This window comes from Acinonyx jubatus, chromosome C1 (assembly GCF_027475565.1).
Source record: "Acinonyx jubatus isolate Ajub_Pintada_27869175 chromosome C1, VMU_Ajub_asm_v1.0, whole genome shotgun sequence".
Taxonomy (NCBI): domain Eukaryota; kingdom Metazoa; phylum Chordata; class Mammalia; order Carnivora; family Felidae; genus Acinonyx; species Acinonyx jubatus.
The window spans coordinates 62,857,120-62,871,135 of NC_069381.1; the positions used below are offsets into that span (position 1 = coordinate 62,857,120).

Genomic DNA, 14,016 nt, shown 5'->3' on the forward strand with positions numbered 1-14,016 from the left:
GAACAATGTGCCCAAGTTGACCTATATTGACTCATTTAGTGTAACTTGACCACCTTGAGTCTACAGATAGGCTGCTGGTGAGAATCTGTTTCATCTTTGTAAAGTGCTTGCTGAGCACAAGTCTCTCCTCTCAGAAAATGCGTCATCGTCCTTATTACTACCACAGGTATCCTTTTGTTACCCACGTCTCATTCACTGATGTCGGATTCTAACTTTAAGTGTTATCCAGAGACAAGAGTTGGTTTTCTTTAACAAAGTGCATTCTTTAAGTCTTTTCATTATGTACCCTACAAAGGATGTTGCTTTAAGCAGGTTTGCTACCATTCAGATCTGCAAGCTTCCAAGCAATTCTCAGAATACTCCAGTTCTTCTTACTTCACTTTATATTCCCCCATCCTAACACTTTCCCCCATCACCCCACCATACCCATGTCAGATCTACAAGCGAGGTGAATTAAGAGGAAAAAAGAAAAGAATATTTTGTGTAGAAAACATATTTCCCCTAATGATCCCAATTTGAAACTTTTCAGATAATTTACTGCTTAAATTTAGAAGAGGATAATTATTTTTTATTTTTTTTTAATGTTTATTTATTTTTGAGAGAGAGAGAGTGCAGTGGGGGAGTGGACACAGAGAGAGGAAGACACAGAATCCGAAGCAGGCTCCAGGCTGTGAGCTGTCAGCACAGAGCCTGACATGGGGCTCCAACTCACCAGCCACAGATCATGACCTGAGCCGAACTGACTGAGCCACCCAGACGCCCCAGGAGAGGATAATCTTTAATCCTCAATCTTTCCTTGTCTCCTTCATTCTTTTCATTCTTCCACACATATTGACTGAATATCTTCCAAATTCGAGAAGTTGTGCTTGAGGGTGCTCGAGATGTTTCTCAGATGTTGTTCACATTCTCAGCGACTGATTGCAAACAAAACTAGAGGGAAACCTTTCCCTTCCCCCAATCTCCCCCCCCCCCGCCCCACCTCCTCCTTTCCTGTTTCCTCCATCTTCCTTCTCCATCCACTCCATCTCGACTCAGTCTCATCCATGACCTGGAAGCCAGGGAGGGATACAGGCTTTAAGGAGGAGACACCATTTGAGTGGAGTTACTTGTGAACTTGTAGAGATGAGGATGATAGATGCCAGTGGGGAGCAGTCTGGACAACGTCACAGGACCTGGGTAGCAAAGGAGCTTTAGAGAACGGTGAAATGCAAGCTTGAAACTGGGAGGCATGAAAAGACAGAGGGGCATGAGACTTCCAAGCACCCCCACTTCCCTCTCTACTTCACTGATTACAGGGAGAATCCTTTGGGGTGATGGGTCTGAAAGTGTTTGTAAATATATATGCTGTACAATGTTAATGTCCTGTAGATTCACAGAAAAAGAAAGGGTCCCCATCATCATTGTCTTCGTGGTTATCGTTCTTGCCTTTATCATGGTGCCTCTGGGAATGACCTCCTCCCTAATGGCGCCAGGATCCCCAGAATTTATCCTTCTGTTTACTAAACACCTTGAAAGAATTGGATTCTAAGAGATGAACTCATCTCTGCAAGAATGAAATATGCCAAACAAATGTTTGCAGAAACCAACAAAGGCCGGTGGGCCATAAGGTGACTGAGAATAAAACAAAATCACTTGCCCTGGTTACCTAATCACCTTCATTGTCTCTGCTTATGTAGCACCTCCCTTCCCGCTACAGAATGCCAGGGGTATGGAGAGACAATAACAGGCAGACTAGGGGATATTTGTTCCCCTAAGTTCAAGAATTTAATGAAAAACAGAGGTAACTTCAGGGCCATCTACTCCAATCTCTGATGTTCTTATCATGAGAACCTGCCCTTTGGATTAAAATTCTCTGTGTCTATTGGCACAGCCACACTGAGAGACTTTGCTTTCCGGGTCCTTCATTCTACATACTCAATACCAATCTTCAGCTCTATCTTATGTTTCTGAAGAACTTTGATTCCTTTCTGCCATGTGAAAGGGCATGTGCTGAAGCAATACGATAAAGATGAAAGGCAAAATGGGATAAACTGGTTTTATATAATTTTTCAAAATGAAACAAACTCAGTCAATGTAGCCACGATTGTATTCATTTGATATTTTAGCAGTTTGAAAATCAAATCAGGGCAGAAAACCTAAATCCCCTCTGCAAATAAAATAAGAAAAAAATGTGTAGGCACACAAAAACCTCATTGACGGTTTTCATTATGGTTTTAATATAGGTGTCAAAGTTCAGTGCGACCTCTTATCATGTCATCTGACAGACTTATAATGCTCAGGTTAACTTGAGCTTCTCTGCAGTGTTTATAACTATAGGGAGTCTCCTTTGGGGGGAAAAAAAACCTGAAGAAATTTTGGCCACTTACAATTTTTCCCTAGGATTCGCTTTTTGTACAGAATAACGTATGACAGTGGTGCCCACGAGAACTGTATTGCCTTGGTTTCCGTTTGTTGGATTTGTAATTCTTGCTGGATTCTACCTATGTCTGATGGTGACATGTTGCCATGGGTTCCAAATTCTTAAAGGAGGTCACCATACTGAAGGCTGTCTATTACTTAGTTTTTTTTTTTATGAAACTGTCAACATTATGCTGTTTAGCTGCGTCTTCATTGAATAAACAGCAAATGGCAGAACTGTGGAGCTAAGAAAGGCATGTCTGTTTTACCATGTTAGTCCCTACAAACTACCTGTAATAGGGCTCCATACCATTGATTGACAAAGGGCACCGAATATTGTGTAGCCGGAGTAGAGGAATAATTGCTTTGTTTTCCCTGAGTGCTAACCAACGGTACCCTGAAGTTGTCTTGTTAATACTGGGAATAAAGCCAGAATTAAATTTGCCCACAAATTACTGATTTTGAGGTAAATATAATTACCATGCTTCAGATCAGCCACTTAATTTTCCATATGAATTATTTTGTTTATTGACAAAATGTATTACAAAATCTACTTAGGGCTAGTGCCAGTTTTTAAAATTTCTGAACCACTCCTATGAGAGTATTCCCTTTGGTATGAGTAAAATGGACAACTTAGTTGACACACACACTAGAACACAGGCTTTGAGTTCAATGCCTGTGTGTATTATTTCCTTGCTCTGTGACCTTGGGCAAGTCACTCACCCTCTCTACATCTCTATTCCTTTGTGTGGAAAATGAGGGTTACACAAGTATTTCTCCAACTAATCGCACTCATTAAATATTATCTTCTATTAAGACGGTGATTGGAGCACCTGGGTGGCTCAGTCGATTAAATGCCTGATTCGATTTTGGCTCAGGTCGTCACCTCCCATTTTGTGAGTTTGAGCCCAGCATCTGGCTCTGGGCTGACAGGGTGGAGCCTGCTTGGGATTCTCTCTCTCCCTCCGTCTCTGCCCCTCCCCCACTCACACTCATGTGTGCATGCTGTCTCTCAAAATAATAAGTTTAAAAAAAGATTATGATGATTGTTCATATATATACACTATATCTGGACTTTAATCCTAGTGCCCCTACTAGGAGAAGGACAGCCAGTTGCTAAAAGTATCCATTGCAGTTCTCATATTGAGAATTTAACGTCTGTTAGTGATATCTGATGATGTGGTGCATGTTGCTCTTGTCCTTGTCCTTCCAACAGGCTGTTTCCCACCTCCTCATTCATTGACCACACCATGTCCCGAGTGAACTCTCCAAAATCAAACCTGATCCTATCTCACACTTAGACCCCTTCTTTGGTTTCTGTGGTATAAGTCCAGATTCCCTGGCATGATATACAAGACCTTCCACAATCAGATTCCTTTCTACCTCTCTAGGTCCACTCCCTCCGCCCTCCTCAAAGCCTACTCTCAAAGTGTATTTCTTTTAGGTTATCATATTTGCTTCAACAGCTTTATGGATTCTGAAGTGCTGCTTATTCTCTCATGTTGACCTTGTTTGGCATTCCCTACTCTCCTAGATGTCCTCAATGATTTTATCACCAGCTGTGCTGCCTAAGTATGGACTCCACGAAATTAGGTCTGACCCTCTTGTTATCACCTCCCTTTCCTCACCCCCCTCCCAACAAATGGGTGATATTTTCTCCAGAGTTCACTATAGTTTAATAAGCAGGATCCAGTTTGTTGATTCAATAGATAAACAGAACAAATGAAGATTTTATCTGTATACTCTGAGCTTTGCTAATTCATCCTTGTACAAATGAGAAGCAGCTTTATTGTATTTTGGGAGAACCACATTTGGAGCTTGGCCAATGACACAAGGTAGAATTAATTTCATGACACAATTTCTATATGGTAGAAGAATTTGTATTTGATAAGGTCACAAATGCGCAATGGGTAGGCACTCGTCAATGTGTGAGGTGTTTGAGTACTGATATAAATAACATAGTCAACCCAAATATTTATTATTGGATAAATGACAGCATATGGACAAAAATATATACAGTTTTACCCTAGAAAACAACTACCTCAGTCATTAAATAATACTATTTAAATAGAAAAATATAGCTTTATACTATTGTTTATCGTTTATGAAAAAGAAACAAAAGATCTAGCAACTGACTATATTAAAAGATAAAGATTTTATCTTGAGGTTAAAGGCTAATTCTCTGGTAGAAAGAATAAAAACATACAAATGTTAATATAGCTTGCAAATTTGCTAGGTACAAATATTGGCAATTGTTTTCTCCCTAAATCATGAATTCTCTGTGGATTTTATTTTGAAATAGGTATTTCTGCTATAAGTCTGATAAATGATATTCCAACTCTAAAGAGCAAGCAACTAGAATGCCACATTTTTGATGCATATTTTTGCAGCACAGAGGGGATTAAATTCTAAATGTCTCAGCTGTTAAAGGCCCCTTCAGACTTGCCCAAAATGAGGAACAGAGAAGGAGAGAGCTTTCCCTAAAGCAATTCATCAGATCTATTTGGGCACAGTGACATTCTATCAGAGCTTGTGTGGTTAAGTTGCACTGAGTGGTTCAAGGGTGTGCAGCTGCTTGGAATATTTGAGGAAAAGATATCTCCAAGTTTTCTTCATGCATTCACATGGGCTGGCCAATTCTTACCAACTGGCTAATGGTCAAGAAGGCTCTGACAGTTAGTAGTTACATCATCATGATAACATCTCCCATTTTTGAGTGCTCCCTGTGTGCCAGAACTGTGCTCTGCATTTTGCACCTGTTGTGTCATTTAAAAGCTGATACTTCTTCCTTTTTTTTTTTTTTTAAATAGGCTCCATGCCAAAGGCAGAGCTTGAACCCATGACTCTGAGATTGAAAGTCACATGTTCTACATTGAGCCAGCCAGATGCCCCTAACATTCATACTTCTTATCTTAAAGGAATGACCTATTAAATGTAATGCCAGTTTTTGCAGTATAAAGAGTTTGTCAGAGTGAGTTTTACACATTATAAACTTGATGAGTACTTACTGTTGTTTTTTCTCACCTAGTTGCTGGCTGTTGGATCTAGGAGAGGCTCTGATTACTTCAGCAGGGCAGCAGTGATCACTTCCATACACAGACTGTTAGACATAGAACACATATAAAAAAGTCTTCTCCTTGTCTGAGTGTTGATGGACTTGAAACAATTGCTAGAACAAGCCACTGATGGAATAAACTTAAGTTACTGGAAACAAGGCAACATGGATGGCAATTTCAAATAAGATGTGAAGAATATTTAGAATTATAAAGCATAGCACTTTTATGCATTTATCCTTTCATTGTCCTAATGTTAAGATGGATGGGGCAGATAATTGCATCTGACTGAGTGTATCTGGCTTACTATATTTTGTGTTATGGTTTGCACCCTGTCTGCTTCCCTACCATCATCTTCCCCCACATACAGTCTGTGTGTTCTTTTTACCAAGAGATTTGCAAATTTCTGACCAATTGAAGGCCTTAGTCTATGCTGTTCCCTCTGCTGGAATGCCCTTCCCATCTCCACTTGTCTAACTCCTCCTCATTCTTCAGGACTCCATTTGAATACTGCCTCCCCAAACAAGCATTCCCTGAATTGTCCCACCCACAACCCTTCCCACTTCCTCTGGGCTGGCGCAGTGCCCTGTGTGTACCTCCACTACCTCATTTGATAGGTGACATTACACATTTCTGTTTACTTGCCAGCTGCTCTAAGGTGTATCTCTCTGGAAGCTTGAAGCATGGTCTGTCTTTTATGGTTTTATTTCTCCTTTTCAGCACCTCACCAAATTTACACAGAATATGGGCCCAATGAGTGCATGTGACTTGAAGGAATAAATACATTCATATATATCATACACATTTGTATTTTGTTACTTCCCCAACTCCCCATCCCTCCCCTACCCCCCACCACACACACACATTCTCACTGCCTTCTGGTGTGGTAGACTTTAAAAAGCCTCATCCACGGTTTTTATTGTAATTGCTAAAGCTCAAGGTCACGATTTGGCAGGAATGACTGCTAGAAGGATGCACATCAATGCTGTGTCCTGCTGTCCTTGCTGTCTGGAGTACAGGATGTGTTTGAAATTATACCTTTTCTAGTGAAATTTCAGGGTGGTTTTATATCAGCACTATGAGAATGCTTTCATGTTAAATAAGAATGTTGAAACAGAAAGAAAGGCAAAGAATCAGGTCCAGGCAAAGCCTGAGCTATGAAAGGAACACCTCTGCCCACCGCAGAATATGATTCCAGGTCAAGCACAGAGGAGTCTGTCTGGCTTCCACTCTCCATTTGCTCCCCTTATCCTCTCTGTGCTCATTACTTGGTTCCCTTTGATGAAACATGGGAGGCAGACAGGGATTACTAGGGAGCAGGCTTTTACAACTGTGATCTCGTTCCATTTTGAAGTTGCTCTCAAAATGGTTGATTTATTTTCCTCTCATGTATGCATTATGTATGTGTGGCTATGCGAGATCTGTGAATTCAGAAAGGCCCTCTGTACCTTTGTCCCCAAACCCCCATCCATGCAATGTAGTGCAGCAACCAGTAGAACCAGAGAGCCACGCAGGGCTTTGGAATAGACAAAGACACAAATCCCATCTGGGTCTCCTTCAAAGGAAACTGCTGTTTTGCAGCAAGCTACCGGATGGCAATAAAAAAGGTTCTTACCTGTTTACTTAATGGGTGACTGGCCCCTTTGCTTTTATTTAGCCATCTGTTCTGGTCTATGTCCCTTTAAACTTGTAAGATCCATCACCTCATTTAAGCTGTTACCTTGACACATTGCAATGTTGTGGACATAATGATTCCACAGAGGAGCAAATTAAAACAGTTTTTCATGATTAGAAGGTTAAATGAGGTAAGGCTGTGGTAGTTAGTGGTGAGATAAGGGGTTTTGAGGAGGCAGAACTCAAGGGACTTGCAGGTGATTGGAAAATTAGGCTGGCTAGACAGAAGGACGGGGCTTTTACAAATTACGGAGCTGAGCAAGAGCTAAGACTTCCTTTGGGGTCTCTGACTTCTGGGGGCTTTAGTCTCCTGTCCTTGCAGAGACTGTGATCATGGCCAGGGAGGAACAGGGGCCGGCTTTGGGTTTCTTTTCTACTTTGGGACATTCTGTGAAGAGCAAAACGAAGTTTATTCACTAAGAAGTGATAAGCTGAAAACACAACAACATACATCAGGTCATTCCTGGATAGTTATTTGGCTTCCCTTAAGTTTGAAGAAGAATTGAGGGCCAATCCCAGCTTTGTGGAGGAATCTCTGATTGTGTCTTCACCCTGGACTTCAAGGCATGGCTGTTCCTGACATCTGCCCTCTGCCCTGCTCTTTCTTCTTGCTCTAGACCTGACCCTCCACCTGACTCCTGGATGGCTCCATTCAGGTGACCCACCATCTGGATAAAAACTAGGACTTAGGAAGCCCAGGGTTTTTAAATCATTTCGTACCCTTCTAAATCATTTCTTACTCTGACCACTCTGGTTTCTCCTAATATGACCAGTATTCTTGTAGTAACCTGGACTCAAAATTCTCCATCTCACCTCTATCCAATCAGGAGCCATGTTCTCTGCTTACCACCTACGTTGACTTTCTCATATTTTTTCTACCTTTGTACTCCCCTTGCCACTGCTCTAGTTTCCATCCCTCATTACTTTTGTCCTAGCCAGTCAGAATAGCCTCCTAACTCATTGCTGTCTGTCTTTAGTTCCTCCCTGCTTCAAAACATTTTAAACAGTGACGTTTGATTATAACTTATAACAGTTATAATTATAATTATAATTAAACAAGCAACAAACAAAACCTCCTTTGGTTTTCTATCACCTACCACCCTCGATAGACTTCTCAGCTTGGTGTTGTAGGCAGTCCCTAAAGTTATCATTTGTTGTTTCCAGCCTTTCCTCATCCTCTGTGCCCCAGGAAGACAAAGTTCTGTGTAGCTATGAATCACCCCATGTTTTCTTGCCTCCTTGCTGTCTTCCCTCTACCTAGAAAGCTTCACTCACATATCTCTACTGATTAAAATTCATGCATTTTATCCACCTCAATCTCAAATACATCTCTGCTTTCCCCACCCCAGTCAGATGCATTTGCTCTCGTTCTTGTTCCATGGCAACCCATTAAGGGGGATGTTCTTAAGCTGCTTCGCATGGATTTTTTTCCTATTTTATTGTTAGCTTTTTGAGTCTTAACTTTTGCATAGCCTTTCACAGCACAGGCAGCTTCCTGCCTGTAGCAGGTGCTAGATATAGAAATAAAGTAATTGCTGATAATTTGTCTACAAGGATGGGAAAAATCCATTTATTCATTCACTCGAATGTTTCGTGGGTGCCTACAATATGTAAGGCAGTGTGTTATGGACCTGGGATCCAGAGATCAGTGTAACAGTATATTCTGGTTCTCTAGGAACTCGCAATTAGATGGAGGAAAAGTCATATAAATAATTATGCAGTGAAAACTGCGCAACCATAGACGTGCCTTCAAGGTATGGGAGTGCAGGACTCTGTTAGGTTAGACAGGTTGGGGTGACGGGATGGTGGTGGGAGGGGATGCAGCAGTTAGGAAGGGTTTCCTACAGTTGGGAATGTCTGATTTGCGTTTCGAAAATTGAGTAGAAGTTGTCGAGGAATGTGGGGAAGTAAGGAAGGGTAGGAATGGAATGGAAAGATAATCTAAGAAGGCTTCTCTGCTTGTTCCCAGAGGCTGGCTAAAGCAAACTGGTCACCAAATGATTAAATTCTGTCTCCAAATGAAATCTCCTAAATGACACAGTCCTTTTATCCCTTTGAAAGAAAAAGAGAGGGAGATAAAGGAATCTCCCTCTGTGACTACTTTTGGTTGATAATCATTCATTCATTCATTCATTCATTCTTCTTCCTCTTTTTAATGTCTTGTAGAGAAAGTCTATGATTGCAGTGAGCTTCATAGCAGCGTTCCTCTTCCTGCTGGTTGTGCGCCTTGTAAATGAAGTGAATTTCCCACTGCTGCTAAACTGCTTTGGACAGCCTGGCACAAAATGGATACCATTCTCCTACACATATAGGCGGCCCCTTCGAACTCACTATGGATACATAAATGTGAGAACACAAGAGGTAAGACCTCAGAGGGTTTCCTAGGATTTGTGGATATCCAGGTAACAGTTTTTCTTTAGGAGCAAGATGGTTTCCAATCACTGAACTTACTCCCTCTGCCTCTTCAAGCTTCTTTGGGTCCCTGACATCTTCTGTTTTCTCATTCTTAGACATTGTGATATACACATGTCTAATGTCTGCTGCCCCTCCTACATCAAATCTTCTGATTGTCTAGCTTCATGTGGAGTTGAGGAGGCAATTACTTGTTTTCCTGGTGTTTTAACATCCATCTCTTTCTATTGCAAAACTCTGGTCAGCAGTTACCAGCTGGAGAACTGGCTGGCTTCATTTCCTGGAGGTCAACTTGTTGGGGACAGCTCTTTGTAGAACGGCAGAGAAGCATTTATATTCTTTAAAACTCTGTAATCCTTAGACCTGGAGCTAGAAAGGCCAAGCTGATTTTAAAATTCTCCGTGGTTGCCAAGATAATGGGATTTAAAGAGTTGCCAAATTTAAAGGGGTTAACATCATTTAAATCCTGTAATCACTGAACCTCTAAATCTTTGTAGCCAGTCAGTAGCACAGGAGAGGATGGAGGTATATGGACAACTAGAAAGTATGCTACACTTTTCTAGTAGCACTTTTGCAAGCCAAGATTTGCATTTTAGAGCGAAGGAAAGAATTTGCATTTTAGAGCAAAGTAAAGAATCTCCAAAATGTGTGAAGTGTATAGAAGTGGTTAATGACATTGTTTTTACTATTTGTTTCTATGGAGTGCGGTAAATATGAGGTTAGTATTCCTAGATGCAGAGTCCAAGCCCGTTTGATTGTTGGTGACAAGGGTACAAGTCATCAGTATGTCTATGACACTGGGAAGAGTTTTGGATCAGATCCCATCGACAGGTCATTTTGTAAAAATACTAGAGAGGAGGGGCTCCTGGGTGGCTCTGTGGGTTAAGCGTCCAACTTCGGCCCAGGTCGTGATCTCGCAGTTCTTGGGTTTGAGCCCCGCGTCGGGATCTGTGCTGACAGCTCAGAGCCTGGAGCCTGCTTCGCATTCTGTGTCTCCTTCTCTCTCTGTTCCTCCCCTGCTCATGCTCTGTCTCTCTCTCTCTCTCTCTCTCTCTCAAAAATAAATAAAGGTTAAAAAAAATTTTAAAAAAATACTAGAGAGGAAACTTAGGTGTAGAATGCTGCTACTGTCCTGAGAGTTATTCTTAGCATCCAGGGAGGGACACTGAATGCTGGCTTGGTCTGTCGTCTTGTGTAGGCAATATCATACCTGAGTCACTGCTTCTGGCTAATTTGATTCTTTGAAAATTGTTTCTGTATCTGCAGGGTTTACAGGCTTTTTATTAGACCTTTATAGTAAAAATAAAAAGGCACCATTAATAACATATAAATTCTTAGGAGTTTTGCTTGATGTTTAACCTTTAATTGGTTTTAAATCAATTTTTTAAAAAGTGTCCATTGTTTGAATTTGTTGAGTGTCCTAATAAATCGATTACCTATATAAAAATGTATCTCTTAGAGAATAGTTTGTGTCACTCTTGTCTTTTGGTACTTTCAATTTTGGCTGTCATTGAATATTCTATAACTACTGGATTGTGTTGGTCATTTCACAGGTGCCTATCACAGGTAGAAAATGAAACATGTGAAAAAAGTGTCTTATGAATTACTCTTGTGAGGGAAATCCCACCAAATGTTAAAGACCCTTTCATTTATCCAAATATTAATGGATTCGGGGCACCTGCAGCGTGGCTCAGTTTAGCATCCAACTTTTGATTTTAGCTGGGGTCATGATCTCAAGGTTGTAAGATTGAACCCCATGTCGAGCTCCACCTGAGCATGGATCCTGCTTAAGATTCTGTCTCCCGGGGCGCCTGGGTGGTTCAGTCGGTTGAGCGTCTGACTTCAGCTCAGGTCATGATCTCACGGTCTGTGGGTTCAAGCCCCATGTCAGGCTCTGTGCTGACAGCTCAGAGCCTGGAGCCTGCTTCAGATTCTGGCTCCCTCTCTCTCTGCCCCTCCCCCCGCCCATGCTCGCTCTCTCTCTCTCTCTCTCTCTGTCAAAATAAATAAACATTAAAAAAAAAAATTAAAAAAAGAAAAAGATTCTCTCTCTCCCTCTCTCTCTCTGTCCCTTCCCTGCTCCTGCATGGGCATGTACACACACTCTTTCTCTTAATAAATAAGTAAAAAAAAAATATATATATATATGTATATATCTGTATATAAACAGATATATACATATATATATATTGGATTTTGGACTGTTACTGGAAAACTGACCTGAGGATGCAGTTATTTAATTAACCACATCAACCAGGCTGCCCTTTGAAATTCTGTTGGTATAGTTTTTATTTTTTTAATTTATTTTATTTTATTTATTTAGTTTTGAGAGACAGAGGGGGGCAAAGGGAAATCTTAAGCAGCCTCCACACCCAGCACAGAGCCACACGCGGGGCTCGATCTCATGACCATGAAATCATGATTGAGCCAAAATCAAGAGTCAACACTTAACCAACCGAGCCACCCAGGCACCCCTGTTGGTATTAGTTTTTTAATACAATGACTTTACTAAAGGATATTGATCATTTATTTTGCTCCTGCAGAGGTTCTATCTTGGGAGGAAGCATAGTTACTGGAAAGAGTTTTTAAGCCTTGGAGGCACACAGGCATGGTTTACGTGCCAGTTCTGACATGCAGAAAGTAAGCATGACAACATCAACTAGCTAAGTTATTATAAATGCCAGATTGGTAGAAAAATTAAGAATCTGACAATAGCAGATGTTGGTGAGGTATAGAACGACAGGAATTCTTATGTACTGCTAGGGGCAATATAAATTGGAACAGCCACTTTGGGAAAAAGTTTCCTGTTCTTGAGTAAAGTTGAAGATCTGCACACACCATGCCCCAGTGTTTCTAGTCATTGATGTACCCAGGGGAGACACTCATGAGCATAGGCACCAGGAGGCATGGACCACGTGTGGGGGCAGCATTATTCATGACAGCTAGAACCTGGTAGCAACCGAAATGTCTCTCTGTAGGACAATGGCTTAAAATCGCTCTGCATACCCTGGAATACCACACAGCAACAGCAATGATGGAACTGCAGCTACGTGTGACACTAGGGGTGAATCTTGCACAAGCAATTTTGAGCAAAAATGCAACAATAATAGAATACAGAGTGTGATTCCATTTATAGATCTCAAGAAAAGGCAAAACTAAATGATGATGCCTAGGGACATATATAGGAGATAAAACTACAAAGGAAAAAAAAAGGTAAGGAGATTATCATTGTGGAAATGAGAAGAGCAGTTACCTCTGAGAGAGACAGACAGTTTGTGATCAGTGTGGGTTGCTGGGATGTTTACAGTATCCTGTCTTTCGATCCAGTTGGAAGTTACGTGGGTGTTCACATTATAATTATTTATTAAGTATGTGTTCATGTTGTTTCATTTTTATGCATTTCTATTTCATATTAAAAATTAAAAATATATTCTGAGCCCAGGTAGGATATTTATTGACCAAGAAACACAGAGCACCTCACCTAATGTACAGCAAGAAGTAACTGAAAAGAAGCATTAGGGCATTAAGCTGTCTAAAACAAGAAATATTTGAAATAGGCAATTTCATCTTATGTAAAGACAAACAGATAATATGGGTAACTTACGTGCATGATAGAGAAGTTCCATATTGTAACATGAGAGCAGGTGATGAACAGAAAATTACGTATGGATGTTGAAATATAATAACATCCAAAGAGAATGACAGATTTTCCTCCAAACTCAAACAACTTTAGGCTACATTGGGAGGAAAACAAAATTTTGTGGTTCCCTACCTCCTTTTTCATGATTTCATCTTTCCTTCTCACAATTCCACCCCACCCTCATCCCCATGTCTGGGCTTTAGTCTTACTCCCCGATGCTCTGTATTCTGGTCCTCACCAAATAATGATTTCAGATGCAATCCTTCCCAGAGATGGTTGCATTTAAATAAGGCTTGCATTGCATAAAGGAAGAAGAAGTCTTCAAGAACCAAAGTAACATAGCTTAAATGGTGGGTGGTACACTTGATGTTACTGTGCAAACAGCTTCAATAGTGACCCTCAAACCTTGCTTCAAAGGTAGCTACATACTCCTATGTTCCTGATCACTCTACTTTAATCTGGAGGAGGGTCAATAGCCATGGCTTAGCTAAGTAAGTAGTCACCAAGCTGATGTGTTTATTTTTAATATCTTGGTCCTTGAGATTTTCTCAGAAGAAAGTACAAGCTTTCTAGAAGCCACCAGACTTCCAAGAATTTTTAAACATGTAGACATGCCAGCAATAATTTCCAGACCTAGAACATCTGCAAACATGATTATTGTTAATGATGGCTTTATTGCCTGATGCTTTAGCTGGACCAGACATCGCTGCCATTAAACAAAAGTTTTATGAGTGAAAGTGTTTACAAGAAAGAATATCTCTCCAATACTGTCTAAAACAATGAGGGGGTGGGATGGCAGAATTTGAAGATTTAGTGGACATTGGGGAGGGAGAGCGGGAT

At 40.8% G+C, this 14,016-nt stretch overlaps 1 protein-coding gene across 5 annotated transcripts in view; it reads left to right on the forward strand.

Moving 5' to 3' along the window:
* ST6GALNAC3 (ST6 N-acetylgalactosaminide alpha-2,6-sialyltransferase 3) overlaps nt 1–14,016 on the forward strand; it is a 528,557-nt gene that overhangs the window by 219,019 nt on the left and 295,522 nt on the right. For all 5 annotated transcript variants that reach the window (XM_027058840.2, XM_027058839.2, XM_027058841.2 and 2 more), the window contains exon 2: nt 9,291–9,485. In XM_027058840.2, coding sequence (XP_026914641.1) covers nt 9,291–9,485 — 195 coding nt within the window. The remainder of the gene's footprint in view (nt 1–9,290; nt 9,486–14,016) is intronic.